Below are 14,600 nucleotides of genomic sequence, written 5' to 3' on the forward strand. Positions count from 1 at the left end.
CAGATTCAACACAAGTGAACAGAGAGAATGATGATGTAAATGATATATGTAAAACAAGGATGAATTTGAGGTAGAGGTGTGTGGAAGACAAGGCAGATACTAGAAATAAGAATAATCCTCACAAGGATTTAAAGTCACTTTGTCTTATACAAAAAGGTGTGCATTATTCAGGAACACACATTTTCAATAACTTGCCAGCAGCCATAAAAAGCTTAACAACCAATGAAATTCACTTTAAGAGAAGCCTAAAGGATTTATTGGTGGCCAACTCCTCCTACTCCATTGATGAATTTATCAGTAAAACCAACTGATTATATATATATATATATATATAAACTTCTGCACAATTTCAGTGCAGTAATGTGTTCATTGTAAATAAGTATTATAGCAGTTGTATTACATGTTTATTACCTTATAAATAAATAAACTTTTTATTTTAAATTCAGTGCATTAGTATTTGTAAAATGACTGATATAGTGTTAATTAAAAATGACGATCATTCCACTTGGGACCTGTGGAATGGTACATTAGCTTATTTGTTATAGTTGTAAATATTTGTCATGTATTATTATTTTTCTGACATGTTCCACATCCTGGAGGACCTCCTCACTACAGATCAATTGGAATGAAAGAAAATCTAATCTAAAGGTGACAAAATGGAAAATTGGGGATAGCAAGCAGCAAGAAAGTAGAAAAATATTTGCAAAAGAAAAACGATATTCTTGAGAATGGAGAAAACTATTAATAAATAAATCATTAGCATGAACAGGAGTAGCAGTTTCGCAAATCATTGTTTACTGACACTTCCCAGTGACGCTACCCGCCCTTTTTATTGACTTTGCAGGTCCTGGGACGAGATTTCACGGACGTAGTAATATGTATACTAACTGAGTGTGCTGCAGTTGCGTACGGTCTATGGCAGTCAATTGATAGTGATTTTTCAAAAAAAAAAGTTTCAAATGGCTCTGAGCACTATGGGACTTAACTTCTGAGGTTATCAGTCCCCTAGACTTAGAACTACTTAAACCTAACTAACCTAAGGACATCACACACATCTATGCCCGAGGCAGGATTCGAACCTGCGACTGAAGCGGTCGCCCGGTTCCAGACTGTAGCGCCTAGAACCGCTCGGCCACTCCAGCCGGCATGATTTTCAACAAGGAAACCTTAAGAATGAGTCTCTGCGGGAAAGTATTTTTAGAAAACACGGAGGAAACTACTGGATTATAGGAAATACAGTCCGCCCCTGCTAGCTGAGTGGTGAGCGCGACGGAATGTCATACCTAACGGCCCGGGTTCGATCCCCGGCTGGGTCGGAGATTTTCTCCTCTCAGGGACTGGGTGTTGTCCTTATCATCATCATTTATTGACACGTAAGTCGCCGAAGTGGCGTCATCTCGAAAGACTTGCATTAGGCGACTAGTCTACCCGACGGGAGGCCCTAGCCCCACGGCATTTCCGTAGGAAATACACATAGGATAGGCAGGCTGCAGAGAGCCTACTCCCCGACATCTCAGTGGCATAACCATTATTAAATGGCGCCCAGTGAACAAGAAGCATCAACGAAAATTGTGTCCTAGAAAAGGTGGTTCACTATGATGTGATCTATCGCCCATAGACGTTGGATGCAAAGATTCTGAATCACTTTATACATGATCACTTCCTAGGGAACAACTATTCTTGGAGAAAACAAGTTCGCTGATACTTCCTGGTGTGTGTGCGTCTAGATAAAAAGCGTAAAATTCTTATATAAAAATAGCATCTGAAGTAAACTATACTTTGAACCACAGCATATGGATTTTCGAACACTATGCAGGTTAGAAGTTTGTAATGGTTGCTGAGCTACTTAATGTAAGTCTGGTATTATGCATCCCGAACCTGTCACATGCTTGTTATGGAAGGAACGATGCGAGACTGGGGCTTTTTGTCCCGTCGATGACAAAGTCATTAGAGATAGAGCAAAAGTGCAGACTGGGGAAGAAAACCATACGTTTTCAATGGAACCAAACCAAGTTTCCGCCTTAAGTGGTCATGGAGAATCTAAATCTGGACGGTCGGCCGGGAATTTGAACCACAATCTTCCCCAACAAGAATTCAGCATTGTACCACTCCACCACCTCACTATCATAATTGTTTAAATTGACGGATATTCGAACGTAGCACTGCACATCCTGCGTGTAGATAGGCTGTTTAAACTGTCGCGGTTCTGTGTTTCCGAAGCTAGCAGTAATATATTCAGATAATGAGTTACCTGATAATGGCATACGAGATGACCGGAAGCGATGCGTTCTAGTTCACAACGTGAAAATTGTTTTTCTGTGATCTCATTACAAGCAGAACTTTAAACGCTTGGTGTGTGACTGGATCGTTACATGTTAAGATACGTTGAATGAATTGTGTAAAGTTCAGCATCTTCTAAACAACGGAGGCCCTAAGTTAGGTTATTTTATTAATTGTTACTTCTGATGTAATTTGTTCTGTGTGAATGTGGACTGGACGTCTCTAAAATACAGTTAATTGAAGAGATTATATCTCTACCTCTTTCAACCTCAGTCATATGAGAACTAAAACGTCGGAGGGCGACGAGGGGGTGAAGGGGGGGGGGGGGGGTTGGTGCCTCTGACTTCAGTGATCCTGAAGTAAGGGAGGTGCTTCCTAGAAATCGAAAACAGCGATTGTAAGTTATAGACACGGTCTAGTAACTGTCTTTAGCGGAAAGCAATGTGTTTGCCGCTCGGAAGTTCCATGCGGCTTTTTGCGGATGATGCTATAGTATACAGAGAAGTTGCAGCATTAGAAAATTGTAGCGAAATGCAGGAAGATCTGCAGCGGATAGGCACTTGGTGCAGGGAGTGGCAACTGACCCTTAACATAGACAAATGTAATGTATTGCGAATACATAGAAGGATCCTTTATTGTATGATTATATGATAGCGGAACAAACACTGGTAGCAGTTACTTCTGTAAAATATCTGGGAGTATGCGTGCGGAACGATTTGAAGTGGAATGATCATATAAAAGTAATTGTTGGTAAGGCGGGTACCAGGTTGAGATTCATTGGGAGAGTCCTTAGAAAATGTAGTCCATCAACAAAGGAGGTGGCTTACAGAACACTCGTTCGACCTATATTTGAGTATTGCTCATCAGTGTGGGATCCGTACCAGATCGGGTTGACGGAGGAGTTAGAGAAGATCCAAAGAAGAGCGGCGCGTTTCGTCACAGGGTTATTTGGTAACCGTGATAGCGTTACGGAGATGTTTAACAAAGTCAAGTGGCAGACTCTTCAAGAGAGGCGCTCTGCATCGCGGTGTAGCTTGCTCGCAAGGTTTCGAGAGAGTGCGTTTCTGGATGAGGTATCGAATATATTGCTTCCCCCTACTTATACCTCCCGAGGAGATCACGAATGTAAAATTAGAGAGATTAGAGCGCGCACGGAGGCTTTCACACAGTCGTTTTTCCCGCGAACCGTACGCGACTGGAACAGGAAAGGGAGTTAATGACAGTGGCACGTAAAGTGCCCTCCGCCACACACCGTTGGGTGGCTTGCGGAGTATAAATGTAGATGTAGAACGCTTAGGGGTGGACCCACGTGTTAGAATTTTGTTGTAACAAAAATAAACAAAGAAAATGTTTATTTTATGTTACTCCAGCTGTGAGAGGCGAAAAGTACGTGTCCACACTACTGTATCAGGTACAATGTGAAGTATGGTTGCTCAGATGCGAACAATGTTTTATTTGTCGCTTCATTTCCAAAAACGGATTTTGTTATTGCTTATAGTGAGTCTACAGTGTCTTAGAAATCACTACTGATTATGTGCCTTTAACTGTCAATTTAACAATTGTTACTTTCACAGCTGAATTCCCATGTGTTTGAAACAGGACAGAAAATATTTTCAAACGTCTGCAACAAAAATCTGCCGACCGATTTAAAATACACCTCTTGTAGAAAGTCCCTCCGTAATTACGTTGTCAGCTAATTCCACACCACGAGACAATAAAACCACACGATTATGTTTACCTCAAGTAATTTCTAAAAAGAAAAAGCGAGACACGATTAATGGTTAATGATTCCCTTTTTGAACCTCAGCTAACTGAATCAAAATTGAAGTATTTGGGCAGGAAAGAAAACTGCCAACCCGAAGGTTGGTTTGAATACCACAGTGATTTATTAGACTTTTGCTCTTGAACGTGTGTGCCCTTGCTATTCTACATTTGAGCAGACCTAATACCTTTCCATCTGAACCTGTAGTCTAAGTGGACTTCCAACCACAGAACAACTTTAATTTTTCAAAACTAGGAACTATCGTTAGAAGTTAACGAAGAGGGGGACAAAAACTAAAACCGGACCTTTGAATCAGTAGTCAGAGCAGAAATTCATTCTGCTCTGCCTAAAGTGGTAGAGCCCAAAGAATTACGTTTACCAACGCTGTCTTCGTTTTCCATGGAAGCGAACTCTATTTAATAATGTTGTCCCCCGCCTCAGTCATGGCGCTTCCTCGAGTGAAGAACTGCAGAGCACTCTGATGCTAGGGACAGAGATAGGGGATGGGAATACTTAGGTACGGTAAACTCCAAATTAAGTTATTCTGAAAAATATCTGATGAATCTTTAATCTTTTCCGATATCCATACCTATTCGTTGTAGTTTCCAGACCAGTTGGAGTTGCACAACGAAAAAAAGTAGCCTTCCTGTTTGTAAAAATGGGGGTTTCACATTAAGGCTTTTCGCAAGAAAATCCGGTCGCAACGCTAAATGTAAACGTCCACGGTTGTCGGTATAATGCAGTTTCAAGCATCTTTATGACAAGTTTATGAGGCGGTGTGAGTTGATCTGCAGTGTACTCTGTCTCTACAGTGACCAGCTGTTTCTGTGGAAAGTTTGACTACGCGTATTAGCAAATACTGACATGCTATCGAATGCTTGATACGATCGGTCCACTGGGTAGAAACTGTCAGTCAGTAGATAGAAAAAATATTAACCACTTGTTTGAAAGCTTTGCCGTTTGAACATCTTGGTGAAAACTAAATGGTGTGTGTGGGGGGGGGGGGGGGAGGGGGATCCCCTTCAGAAAAACTTTGTGCATATATTCCTTACCGTCGGACAACAATCTCTGTAGGATAAGAACGACCTACCTATCACAGTTCCTGAGATTTGAGAAGCGTGAAGAACTGCCGCGTCATGCATTCATTCGTTCTTTACTATTTAAGACACTCCTACAACAGAGGCCACTTAAGGAAATCCCTGAAACCTGACAGCGCTTTTGACAGCTTCCAACAGCTAATCGCCAACGGCTGTAGGCGAAAACAATAGCCAACTATAAGAGTTATGAAGAGGCGTTGCCGTATAGACGTTTACAAAATCGCATTGTAGGCACGCGAAGCAGATGTACTTACACATTTGTAAGCTTTGGACATTTCTTTGTACGACTGTTCAAGGGTAATTTCACGAAAACATAAATGGAACGACTTCAATATTACACTACGAACAGCTCAGTTTTGGTTTCCATTTCTAATAAAAAAAATTGGCAAAAAAGTTCCAGGTCAGTGCCAGGCTTCTCAGCTAGTTTGTAAATAAAGCCAAGAATGGAAAAGAAAGCTCTAACATGTAAGGCACTCACAAACAGTACAATAATTTCTGTCATCTCTACAAGTACTGGACAGATAAAGAGAGGATCTTCTAGCTGAAGATGAATAGCGGGATCACCACTTGCATAAGCGTATAATATTTGTTATTTGACTCACCTGTTGTAGGCGGGAGGCGGTGCCTGTTGCTGCGGCGTCTTGGCGGCGTTGCCGTTGCAGGCGGCGCCTTTGAGGTCGCTCACGTTGACGACGGTGTGCTGGTTGGTGCCGTAAGACGATGTCGTCGTGCCCTGCCGACCAAGACCAACAGCTGTGAGTACCATGCTAATCTGCCTCCACCGAGCGTACTACAGTATCTGGCGGAAAGGAAGCCGCTCAGCAAGCGGGAACTCGCGATATGACGCGCAGAACTTCGCAACTACTTCCTTCCGGCGACGCTACAGCGGTTGCATGTCGATCAACAAGACTGTGGCGCCGCCGCTCGTCTTGTGTTTACATGGCCTGGCAGCGGTATTTGTATTTGCAGCTACGGTAAGTGTATTAAACGTACGAACTCTTGGGTATTGTTACTTCGAGTATTGTCTCGCTACATGTCAGCTGTTAACAAGAAATATGCTATTACGTTTATTTAAAATTAGCAAACCCGGCAATGCTACGCAATGGCTAAAAATGTATGGTGATTGCATATACATCCTGAAACCTTGTTTCCCTTCTCTCTGCCCATCTTCTCATCACCCCTCTCTCTTTCTGTAAATCCCTCTTTTTCCGGCAGTTCTCTGTGCATAACTTCCTCTCCCCTCTATCTGTCCCCCTCCCCCCTCTCTATGTCGATTTCCGTCTGAATGTTCAGCAGAGTATCGTGTAAAAATTTGACGTAAATCCGTCTAGATCTCATCGATATGTTTGGTAACAACGTTTCCCCTTTTTATATTGCGCGCACACACACACACACACACACACACACACACACACACATATATATATATATATATATATATATATATATATATATATATATATATATATTACAAAAAATATAGCGTATGTCCATCAAAATGTTCATTAAAACATCATGTAAAAATTGGAGGTAAATCGGTCAAGAACTTCTCGAGATTTGTGGTAACTACCCTTTGCTTATTACAAAAATGTACAGCCTATGTCCGAAAGTTTGTTACACTGTCGTGCAAAAATTCGTAGTAAATCGGTCAAGAACTTTTCGAGATTCTCGGTAACAAGTTTTCCCCTTTATACATTACACGTGTATTTGTGTGGTACGTACAGGGTGATCAAAAAGTCAGCATAAATTTGAAAACTGAATAAATCACGGAATAATGTAGATAGAGAGGTACAAATTGACACACATGCTTGGAATGACATGTGGTTTTGTTAGAACCAAAAAAAAAGTTCAAAAATGTCCGACAGATAGCGCTTCATCTGATCAGAGTAGCAATAATTAGCATAACAAAGTAAGACAAAGCAAAGATGATGTTCTTTACAGGAAATGCTCAATATGTCCACCATAATTCCTCAACAATAGCTGCCCCCCTGCGGGTCCGGGGTAAGAATAGGCCCGAGGTATTCCTGCCTGTCGTACGAGGCGACTAAAAGGAGTTTCAACTGTTTCGGCCTTCCATGTGATGGTCCCCCTTGGGGTTTGACCTCCATTTTTCTAAATTTCTACAGAAGTACGAGCCTTTTGGGGAAGGACACCTTACATGGTGTACCACTGGTCCTAAGTGCACTCCGACCTTGGCACTCAGCATTGCACCGGCGTTGTAACCATACCCACTATTACTCAAATTGGGCCTAAACGCCTTTTGGGTTGTCCCAGTTACGCCCATAGTGCGTCTCCATCTGCACCAGCGATCATGATGGACTTTCCATGGCACCAGAAATCCAGCACGGTAGCCAGCCCGTTGTGGTGGGGTCGTCATGTACCCTCTAGGTTGTAGCCCCCTGACAACACAGGGATCGTACTGCCGATACCTGAGCTGCACCCTCCCCACGTCAGCCAAGGAGTAGATGCCCGTCTCCTTGGGGCATCAGGACTCCCGGCAATGGTCATCCTGCCAGGTGGCCCTTGCTGCGGCTGGGTGGCGCCCGTGGGGAGAGCCCCTGGTCGGAGTGGGTGGTATCGGGGCGGACGTTTCGCAGATGAAACGTCACCACGTATCGGGTCGCTCTGCGGCCGAGTCTTTTAAAAGAAAAAGTACCGTTTCTGGATCTGGTTCTCCTGCCCCTTCCCCCTTGGCCACTCCATGGGAGGAGGGACAGGCCCGCCGGCTTGGAGCGAAGTACTTCCCCCGCTATTTGGTCTGTTCTCGAACCGATGGGGGGACATTCGCCACCTCCAAGCCCATGTTCTTTGTTCAGCACATTGAGGACATCTTCGGGGAAATCGAGGCTCTCAGCAAGATGCGTTCAGGGTCCATACTTATCAAGACCACGTCCGCCACACAGTCGGCGGCGCTCCAGGCGTGCGACCGCCTAGGGGACATCCCAGTCTCCATTGTCCCACATCTGGCACTCAATAGGACGCAGGGGGTTATTTTTCATCGTGACCTCCTGCTACAATCTGATGAGGAGCTCAGGGCCAACCTGGAGCGCCGAGGCGTGCATTTCGTCCGGCGAGTCCAGCGCGGCCCCAAAGACCGTCGCATCGACACTGGGGCCTTTATCCTCGCCTTCGAGGGGGACGTTCTCCCGGAGAAGGTAAAGGTAATGTGCTACCGGTGTGACGTGCGACCCTACGTTCCGCCTCCTATGCGCTGTTTTCGGTGTTTGCGCTTTGGGCACATGTCGTCACGGTGTGAGGCTGAGCCCCTCTGTGGCGATTGTGGCCGTCCTCTTCGTGAGGAACATACATGCACCCCACCACCTCGGTGCGTTAATTGTCCTGGCGTCCACTCGCCTAGATCCTCAGACTGCCCCGCATATCAGAAGGAGAAGAAGATACAAGAAATCAAAACTTTGGATCGGCTGTCTTATTCTGAGGCCAGGAAGAAGTACGACCGCCTCCATCCCGTGCCATTGACCACTTCATTTGCCTCAGTTGTGTCCACTCCTTCCGCGGTATCCTCACCCCTCTCCTGTCCCCCCTCCGCTTCCTCCGCCCATCAGGGGGCTCTGCCTCCGCCTCCCAAATCCCTCCCTTCCAAATCCTCCTCCCCCGTGGCCCCCACCCCCTCTGCCCCAGGGGCCATCCTTCTTCCTCCTTCTCCCCACACGCCACCTGAGAAGCGATCCTCTTCTCAGGTGTCCATCGGGGACACGTTCCGGACCCCGGCTTCCGAGGTCCGGCGTTCCAAAACGGACCCCGCGCGTGAGGACCTTCTTCGGGTCCAGCCCACCATCCCTGTGCCTCCTCGGCCTTCCAAGAAGGCCTCCAAGAAGAAATCTCTATCCCCCTCTCCACCCCGGCGCGTTTCGACTGACGCTCCATCCGTGAGTCGCCGCTCCCGGCCGTCCTCAGTTTCGCCGGGACGCTCTGCTGCCAGGCGCTCAGCTGACCTATCGTCGGCAAATGATGCTGCCCCTCCTACACAACCAGGGACAGCGGCCGCAGCTGGCGACCAGTCGATGGAACCGGATCCGCCTCCCGTCGGTTGTAGCGTTGTTCCCTCGCAACCTGGCCCTCCACGGCCGTCGAGGTGACCAGCTCTTCCCCCGTCTCGTTCCCCCAACTTTTTGACTAGCGATGGCGTTGTTTCATTGGAACATAAGAGGTATTCGATCTCATCGGGAGGAATTACAACTGCTCCTCCGCCTGAACTGTCCGCTCGTCCTTGGACTCCAGGAAACAAAGTTGCGCCCGACTGACCGTATTGCCTTTACCCACTATACCTCGGAGCGGTATGACCTTACCCCTGTGGACGGTGTCCCAGCTCATGGTGGGGTCATGTTGCTCATTCGGGACGATGTCTATTACCATCCCATCCCATTGACCACCCCACTCCAAGCAATAGCTGTCCGCATTACTCTTTCTGCTTTTACTTTTTCAGTTTGTACCATCTACACTCCACCGTCGTCTGCCGTTAGTCGGGCTGACATGATGCACCTGATCGTTCAGCTTCCCCCGCCGTTTTTATTGTTTGGCGACTTCAATGCCCATCATCCCCTTTGGGGCTCTCCTGCATCCTGTCCAAGAGGCTCACTCTTGGCGGATGTCTTAAACCATCTCAATCTTGTCTGCCTCAATACCGGCACCCCGACTTTCCTCTCGGACTCCACTCATACCTTCTCCCACTTGGACCTCTCGATATGTTCTACCACTCTTGCCCGTCGGTTCGAGTGGTATGTCCTTTCTGACACCTATTCGAGCGACCACTTCCCCTGTGTCGTTCGTCTCCTGCACCACACCCCATCCCCACGTCCTTCGAGCTGGAACATACTGAAAGCTGACTGGGGACTTTACTCATCCCTGGCGACCTTTCCGGACCACGATTTTCCCAGTTGTGACAGTCAGGTCGAATACCTCACGGCTGTTATCATCCATGCTGCCGAACGTTCCATTCCTCGTACTACTTCTTCACGTCGCGTTTCCGTCCCCTGGTGGAACGAGGCTTGTAGAGACGCTATCCGTGCTCGACGACGTGCTTTACGCACCTTTCGCCGCCATCCTACGTTGGCGAATTGTATTGAATACAAACGACTCCGAGCGCAATGCCGTAGAGTCATCAAAGACAGCAAAAAAGCTTGTTGGGCCTCTTTCACCGGCTCCTTTAACAGTTTTACTCCATCTTCCGTCGTTTGGGGTAGCCTGCGCCGGCTGTCGGGTATTAAGGCCCACTCCTCGGTACCTGGCCTGACCTCAGGTAATGCGGTCCTTGTTGATCCGGTGGCTGTCGCCAACGCCTTTGGCCGCTTTTTCGAGGAGGTTTCAAGCTCCGCCCATTACCATCCTGCCTTCCTTCCCAGGAAAGAGGCAGAAGAGGCTCGGCGACCTTCCTTCCACTCGCTGAATCTGGAAACCTATAATGCCCCCTTTACTATGCGGGAACTCGAACGTGCGCTTGCACTGTCCCGGTCCTCTGCTCCGGGGCCGGATGCCATTCACGTTCAGATGCTGGCACACCTTTCTCCGGCGGGCAAAAGCTTCCTTCTCCGTACCTACAATCGCGTCTGGACCGAAGGTCAAGTCCCCATGCGTTGGCGTGACGCCGTTGTTGTTCCTATACCCAAACCCGGGAAGGATAGACACCTTCCTTCTAGTTACCGCCCCATTTCTCTTACAAGCTGTGTCTGTAAGGTGATGGAGCGCATGGTTAATGCTCGGTTAGTCTGGATTCTTGAATCTCGACGGCTACTTACTAATGTCCAATGCGGCTTTCGTCGCCGCCGCTCCGCTGTTGACCACCTCGTGACCTTGTCGACATTCATCATGAACAACTTTCTGCGAAGGCGCCAAACGGTAGCCGTGTTCTTCGACTTGGAGAAGGCTTATGACACCTGTTGGAGAGGAGGTATCCTCCGCACTATGCACAGGTGGGGCCTACGCGGTCACCTGCCCCTGTTTATTGATTCCTTTTTAACGGATCGAAAGTTTAGGGTACGTGTGGGCTCCGTATTGTCAGACGTCTTCCTCCAGGAGAACGGAGTGCCTCAGGGCTCCGTCTTGAGCGTAGCCCTTTTTGCCATCGCGATCAATCCCATTATGGATTGCATTCCACCTAATGTCTCAGGCTCTCTCTTTGTCGATGACTTCGCGATTTACTGCAGTGCCCAGAGAACATGCCTCCTGGAGCGCTGCCTTCAGCGGTGTCTAGACAGCCTCTACTCATGGAGCGTGGCAAATGGCTTCCGGTTCTCTGAAGAAAAGACGGTTTGTATCAACTTTTGGCGATATAAAGCGTTCCTTCCGCCATCCTTACATCTCGGTCCCGTTGTTCTCCCATTCGTGGACACAACTAAGTTTCTAGGGCTCACGTTGGACAGGAAACTGTGTTGGTCTCCACACGTCTCTTATTTGGTGGCCCGTTGTACACGTTCCCTTAATGTCCTCAGAGTTCTTAGCGGTTCATCTTGGGGAGCGGATCGCACTGTCCTGCTTCGCTTGTATCGGTCCATAGTCCGATCGAAGCTGGATTATGGGAGCTTCGTCTACTCGTCCGCTCGGCCGTCCCTCTTACGCCGGCTCAACTCCATCCACCATCGGGGGTTACGTCTTGCGACCGGAGCCTTCTACACTAGTCCTGTCGAGAGTCTTTATGCTGAAGCTGCCGAGTTACCGTTGACCTACCGGCGCGACGTACTGCTGTGTCGGTATGCCTGCCGGCTGTCGTCTATGCCCGACCACCCCTCTTACAAGTCCTTCTTCGCCGATTCTCTCGACCGTCAGTACGGGTTGTATGTGTCTGCCCTGCTGCCCCCCGGAGTCCGCTTCCGTCGCCTGCTTCGACAATTGGATTTTGCCCTCCCTACCACCTTCAGAGAGGGTGAGAGCCCGACACCACCTTGGCTCCAGGCTCCGGTTCATATTTATCTCGACCTCAGCTCACTCCCGAAGGATGGTACTCCGGCTGCAATGTATTGCTCACGGTTTGCCGAACTTCGTGCTCGACTTGCCGGTCACACCTTTATTTACACCGATGGCTCCAAAACTGACGATGGTGTCGGCTGTGCCTTTGTCGTCGGGGCCGCCACATTTAAATACAGGCTCCTCGACCAATGTTCCAGCTTTACGGCCGAGCTTTTTGCTCTCCATCAGGCCGTTCAGTATGCCCGCCGCCACCACCATTCATCATATGTACTCTGCTCTGACTCACTCAGTGCTCTTCAGAGCCTTGGAGCTCCCTATCCGGTCCATCCCTTGATACAACGGATACAGCAGTCCCTCCATTCTTTGGCTGATAACGGTGGTTCTGTCAGCTTTCTGTGGGTTCCCGGACATGTGGGAGTGCCTGGGAATGAGGCTGCGGATGCTGCAGCCAAGGCTGCAGTCCTCCTGCCTCGGCCAGCCTCCCATTGTGTCCCGTCATCCGACGTTCGTGGGGATGTCTGTAAGAGGCTTGTGTCGTTGTGGTGGGATGCTTGGTCATCCCTCCAAGGAAACAAGCTCCGGGCAGTAAAACCGCTACCAACTGCTTGGACAACATCCTCCCGACCATCTCGGCGCGAGGAGGTCCTTCTGACCAGGTTGCGGATTGGGCATTGCCGGTTTAGCCACCGCTACCTGCTCTCCGGTGACCCAGCCCCGCAGTGCCCTTGTGGTCAGGCATTAACAGTGCGCCATGTTTTATTGTCGTGTCCCCGTTTTAGTCAATTTCGTGTTGTCCTGTCCCTGCCATCTACTTTACCGGATGTTTTAGCTGATGACGCTCGAGCAGCTGCTCGTATTCTGCGTTTTATAACTTTAACTGGCTTGTCCAAGGACATTTAATCTTTTTACTTATTTTGTCTGCATCTTTGTCGGGTCCTTCTGGTGTCCCCTCCATCCCCTTGTTTTACCAGATTCCATGTGCTCAAACAACAGTGACTGGGCGCTAATGACCTCAGCAGTTGAGCGCCCTTAAACCCAACAAAAAAAAAAAAAAAAAAAATCAACAATAGCTGTAGTCGAGGAATAATGTTGTGAATAGCACTGTAAAGCATGCCCGGAGCTATGGTGAGGCATTGGCGTCGGATGTTGTCTTTCACCATCCCTGGAGATGTCGGTCGATCACGATACACTTGCGGCTTCAGTTAACCCCAAAGCCAATAATCGCACGGACTGAGGTCTGGGGACCAGGGAGGCCAAGCATGACGAATGTGGCGGCTGAGCACACGATCGTCACCAAACGACGCGCGCAAGACACCTTTCACGCGTCTAGCAATATGGGGTGGAGCGCCATCCTGCATAAACACCGTGCGTTTCAGCAGGTGTTTATCAGCCAGGCTGGGGATGATGCGATTCTGTAACATATCGGCGTACCTCTCACCCGTCACGGTAGCAGTTACCTGCTGTCCAACGCCATCTATCGGACATTTTGTTCACTTTTTTTTTGTTCTAATAAAACCCCATGTCATTCCAAGCATGAGTGTCAATTTTTACCTCTCTATCTACATTATTCCGTGGCTTATTAATTTTTCAAATTTATACTGACTTTTTGATCACACGGTATATGACTGTCAAACTGAACGAGAAAATTATTTTTATTTTTTTTAATACCAAATCGATCATTACCATCGACAACTACGAACATTAGAAAAAAATAAAGGAAAAGAAATCAACCAAATCGTTCGAGCCCTTTTTGAGGTGGTGATTTTTCACAATACATTTTGATTTCCGACTTTTTCAAAAACATTTATTTCATACTACCTTGTCCTACCAGTTGCGAACACAATATAGATGCGACACAAATCAAAAATTAGTGCCGTGTGGGAAGTGGAAAGGAGCGGAATAAACTAGCCAGCAGCGACATGTGACGCTATCTACCCGTGTAGGGACTATGATATCATAAATCGTACGTATTTCAACAATCACAGTATCGGAACCCCCTGCGTAAATATTGGGTTTTGATCAGAGGTTCCTGTAGTTAACCGCTTCAAAATTATTAAAAACTTGAAAACAACGGAGCACACTGGGTAAATATGGGTTTTCGTCGGGGATGAATATGTAACAATGGAATTCACCATGTACTGAAAAAAGAATTTCGTGACACATTCGTTGTGTTAGGCAACTCACGAACAGTGAGTGAAACATGAAGAGAACAATTTTTCTTCACTTAATCTTACAGTAAGAACATTTAATCTTTGTATCGAAAATGACGTTATTCAGTTCTGTACGTTCTCATTACACACGGAGATCTGGAGCATTACTCGGAAGGAGTAGTGTTATAATTCGTCTCCCGACAGAGGTTTTCCCGTCTATAGAGCTGGATCTAAGCAGGCTTTGATCATTAAGGTCAATATGTATTTCTTTCGCCTTTGGTCTCCAAGATAGTTATGACAGAAAGTTGAAACTTAATTTCCCATGCCTTACTTGCTCGGCTGTAAAGCCAGTCAGCCTTCCATACAAATTGTTAACACGTTCGTAACAAA

General features: G+C 47.3%; 1 protein-coding gene across 3 annotated transcripts in view; it reads right to left on the reverse strand.

Annotated features, from left to right (window-relative positions):
- The window catches only part of LOC126187308 (proton-coupled amino acid transporter-like protein CG1139), a 1,061,389-nt gene that overhangs the window by 10,738 nt on the left and 1,036,051 nt on the right, over positions 1 to 14,600 (reverse strand). For all 3 annotated transcript variants that reach the window (XM_049928307.1, XM_049928309.1, XM_049928308.1), the window contains one exon: positions 5,742 to 5,872. In XM_049928307.1, the coding sequence (XP_049784264.1) occupies positions 5,742 to 5,872 (131 nt within the window). The remainder of the gene's footprint in view (positions 1 to 5,741; positions 5,873 to 14,600) is intronic.

Source organism: Schistocerca cancellata, chromosome 5 (genome assembly GCF_023864275.1).
Source record: "Schistocerca cancellata isolate TAMUIC-IGC-003103 chromosome 5, iqSchCanc2.1, whole genome shotgun sequence".
NCBI classification, from domain to species: domain Eukaryota; kingdom Metazoa; phylum Arthropoda; class Insecta; order Orthoptera; family Acrididae; genus Schistocerca; species Schistocerca cancellata.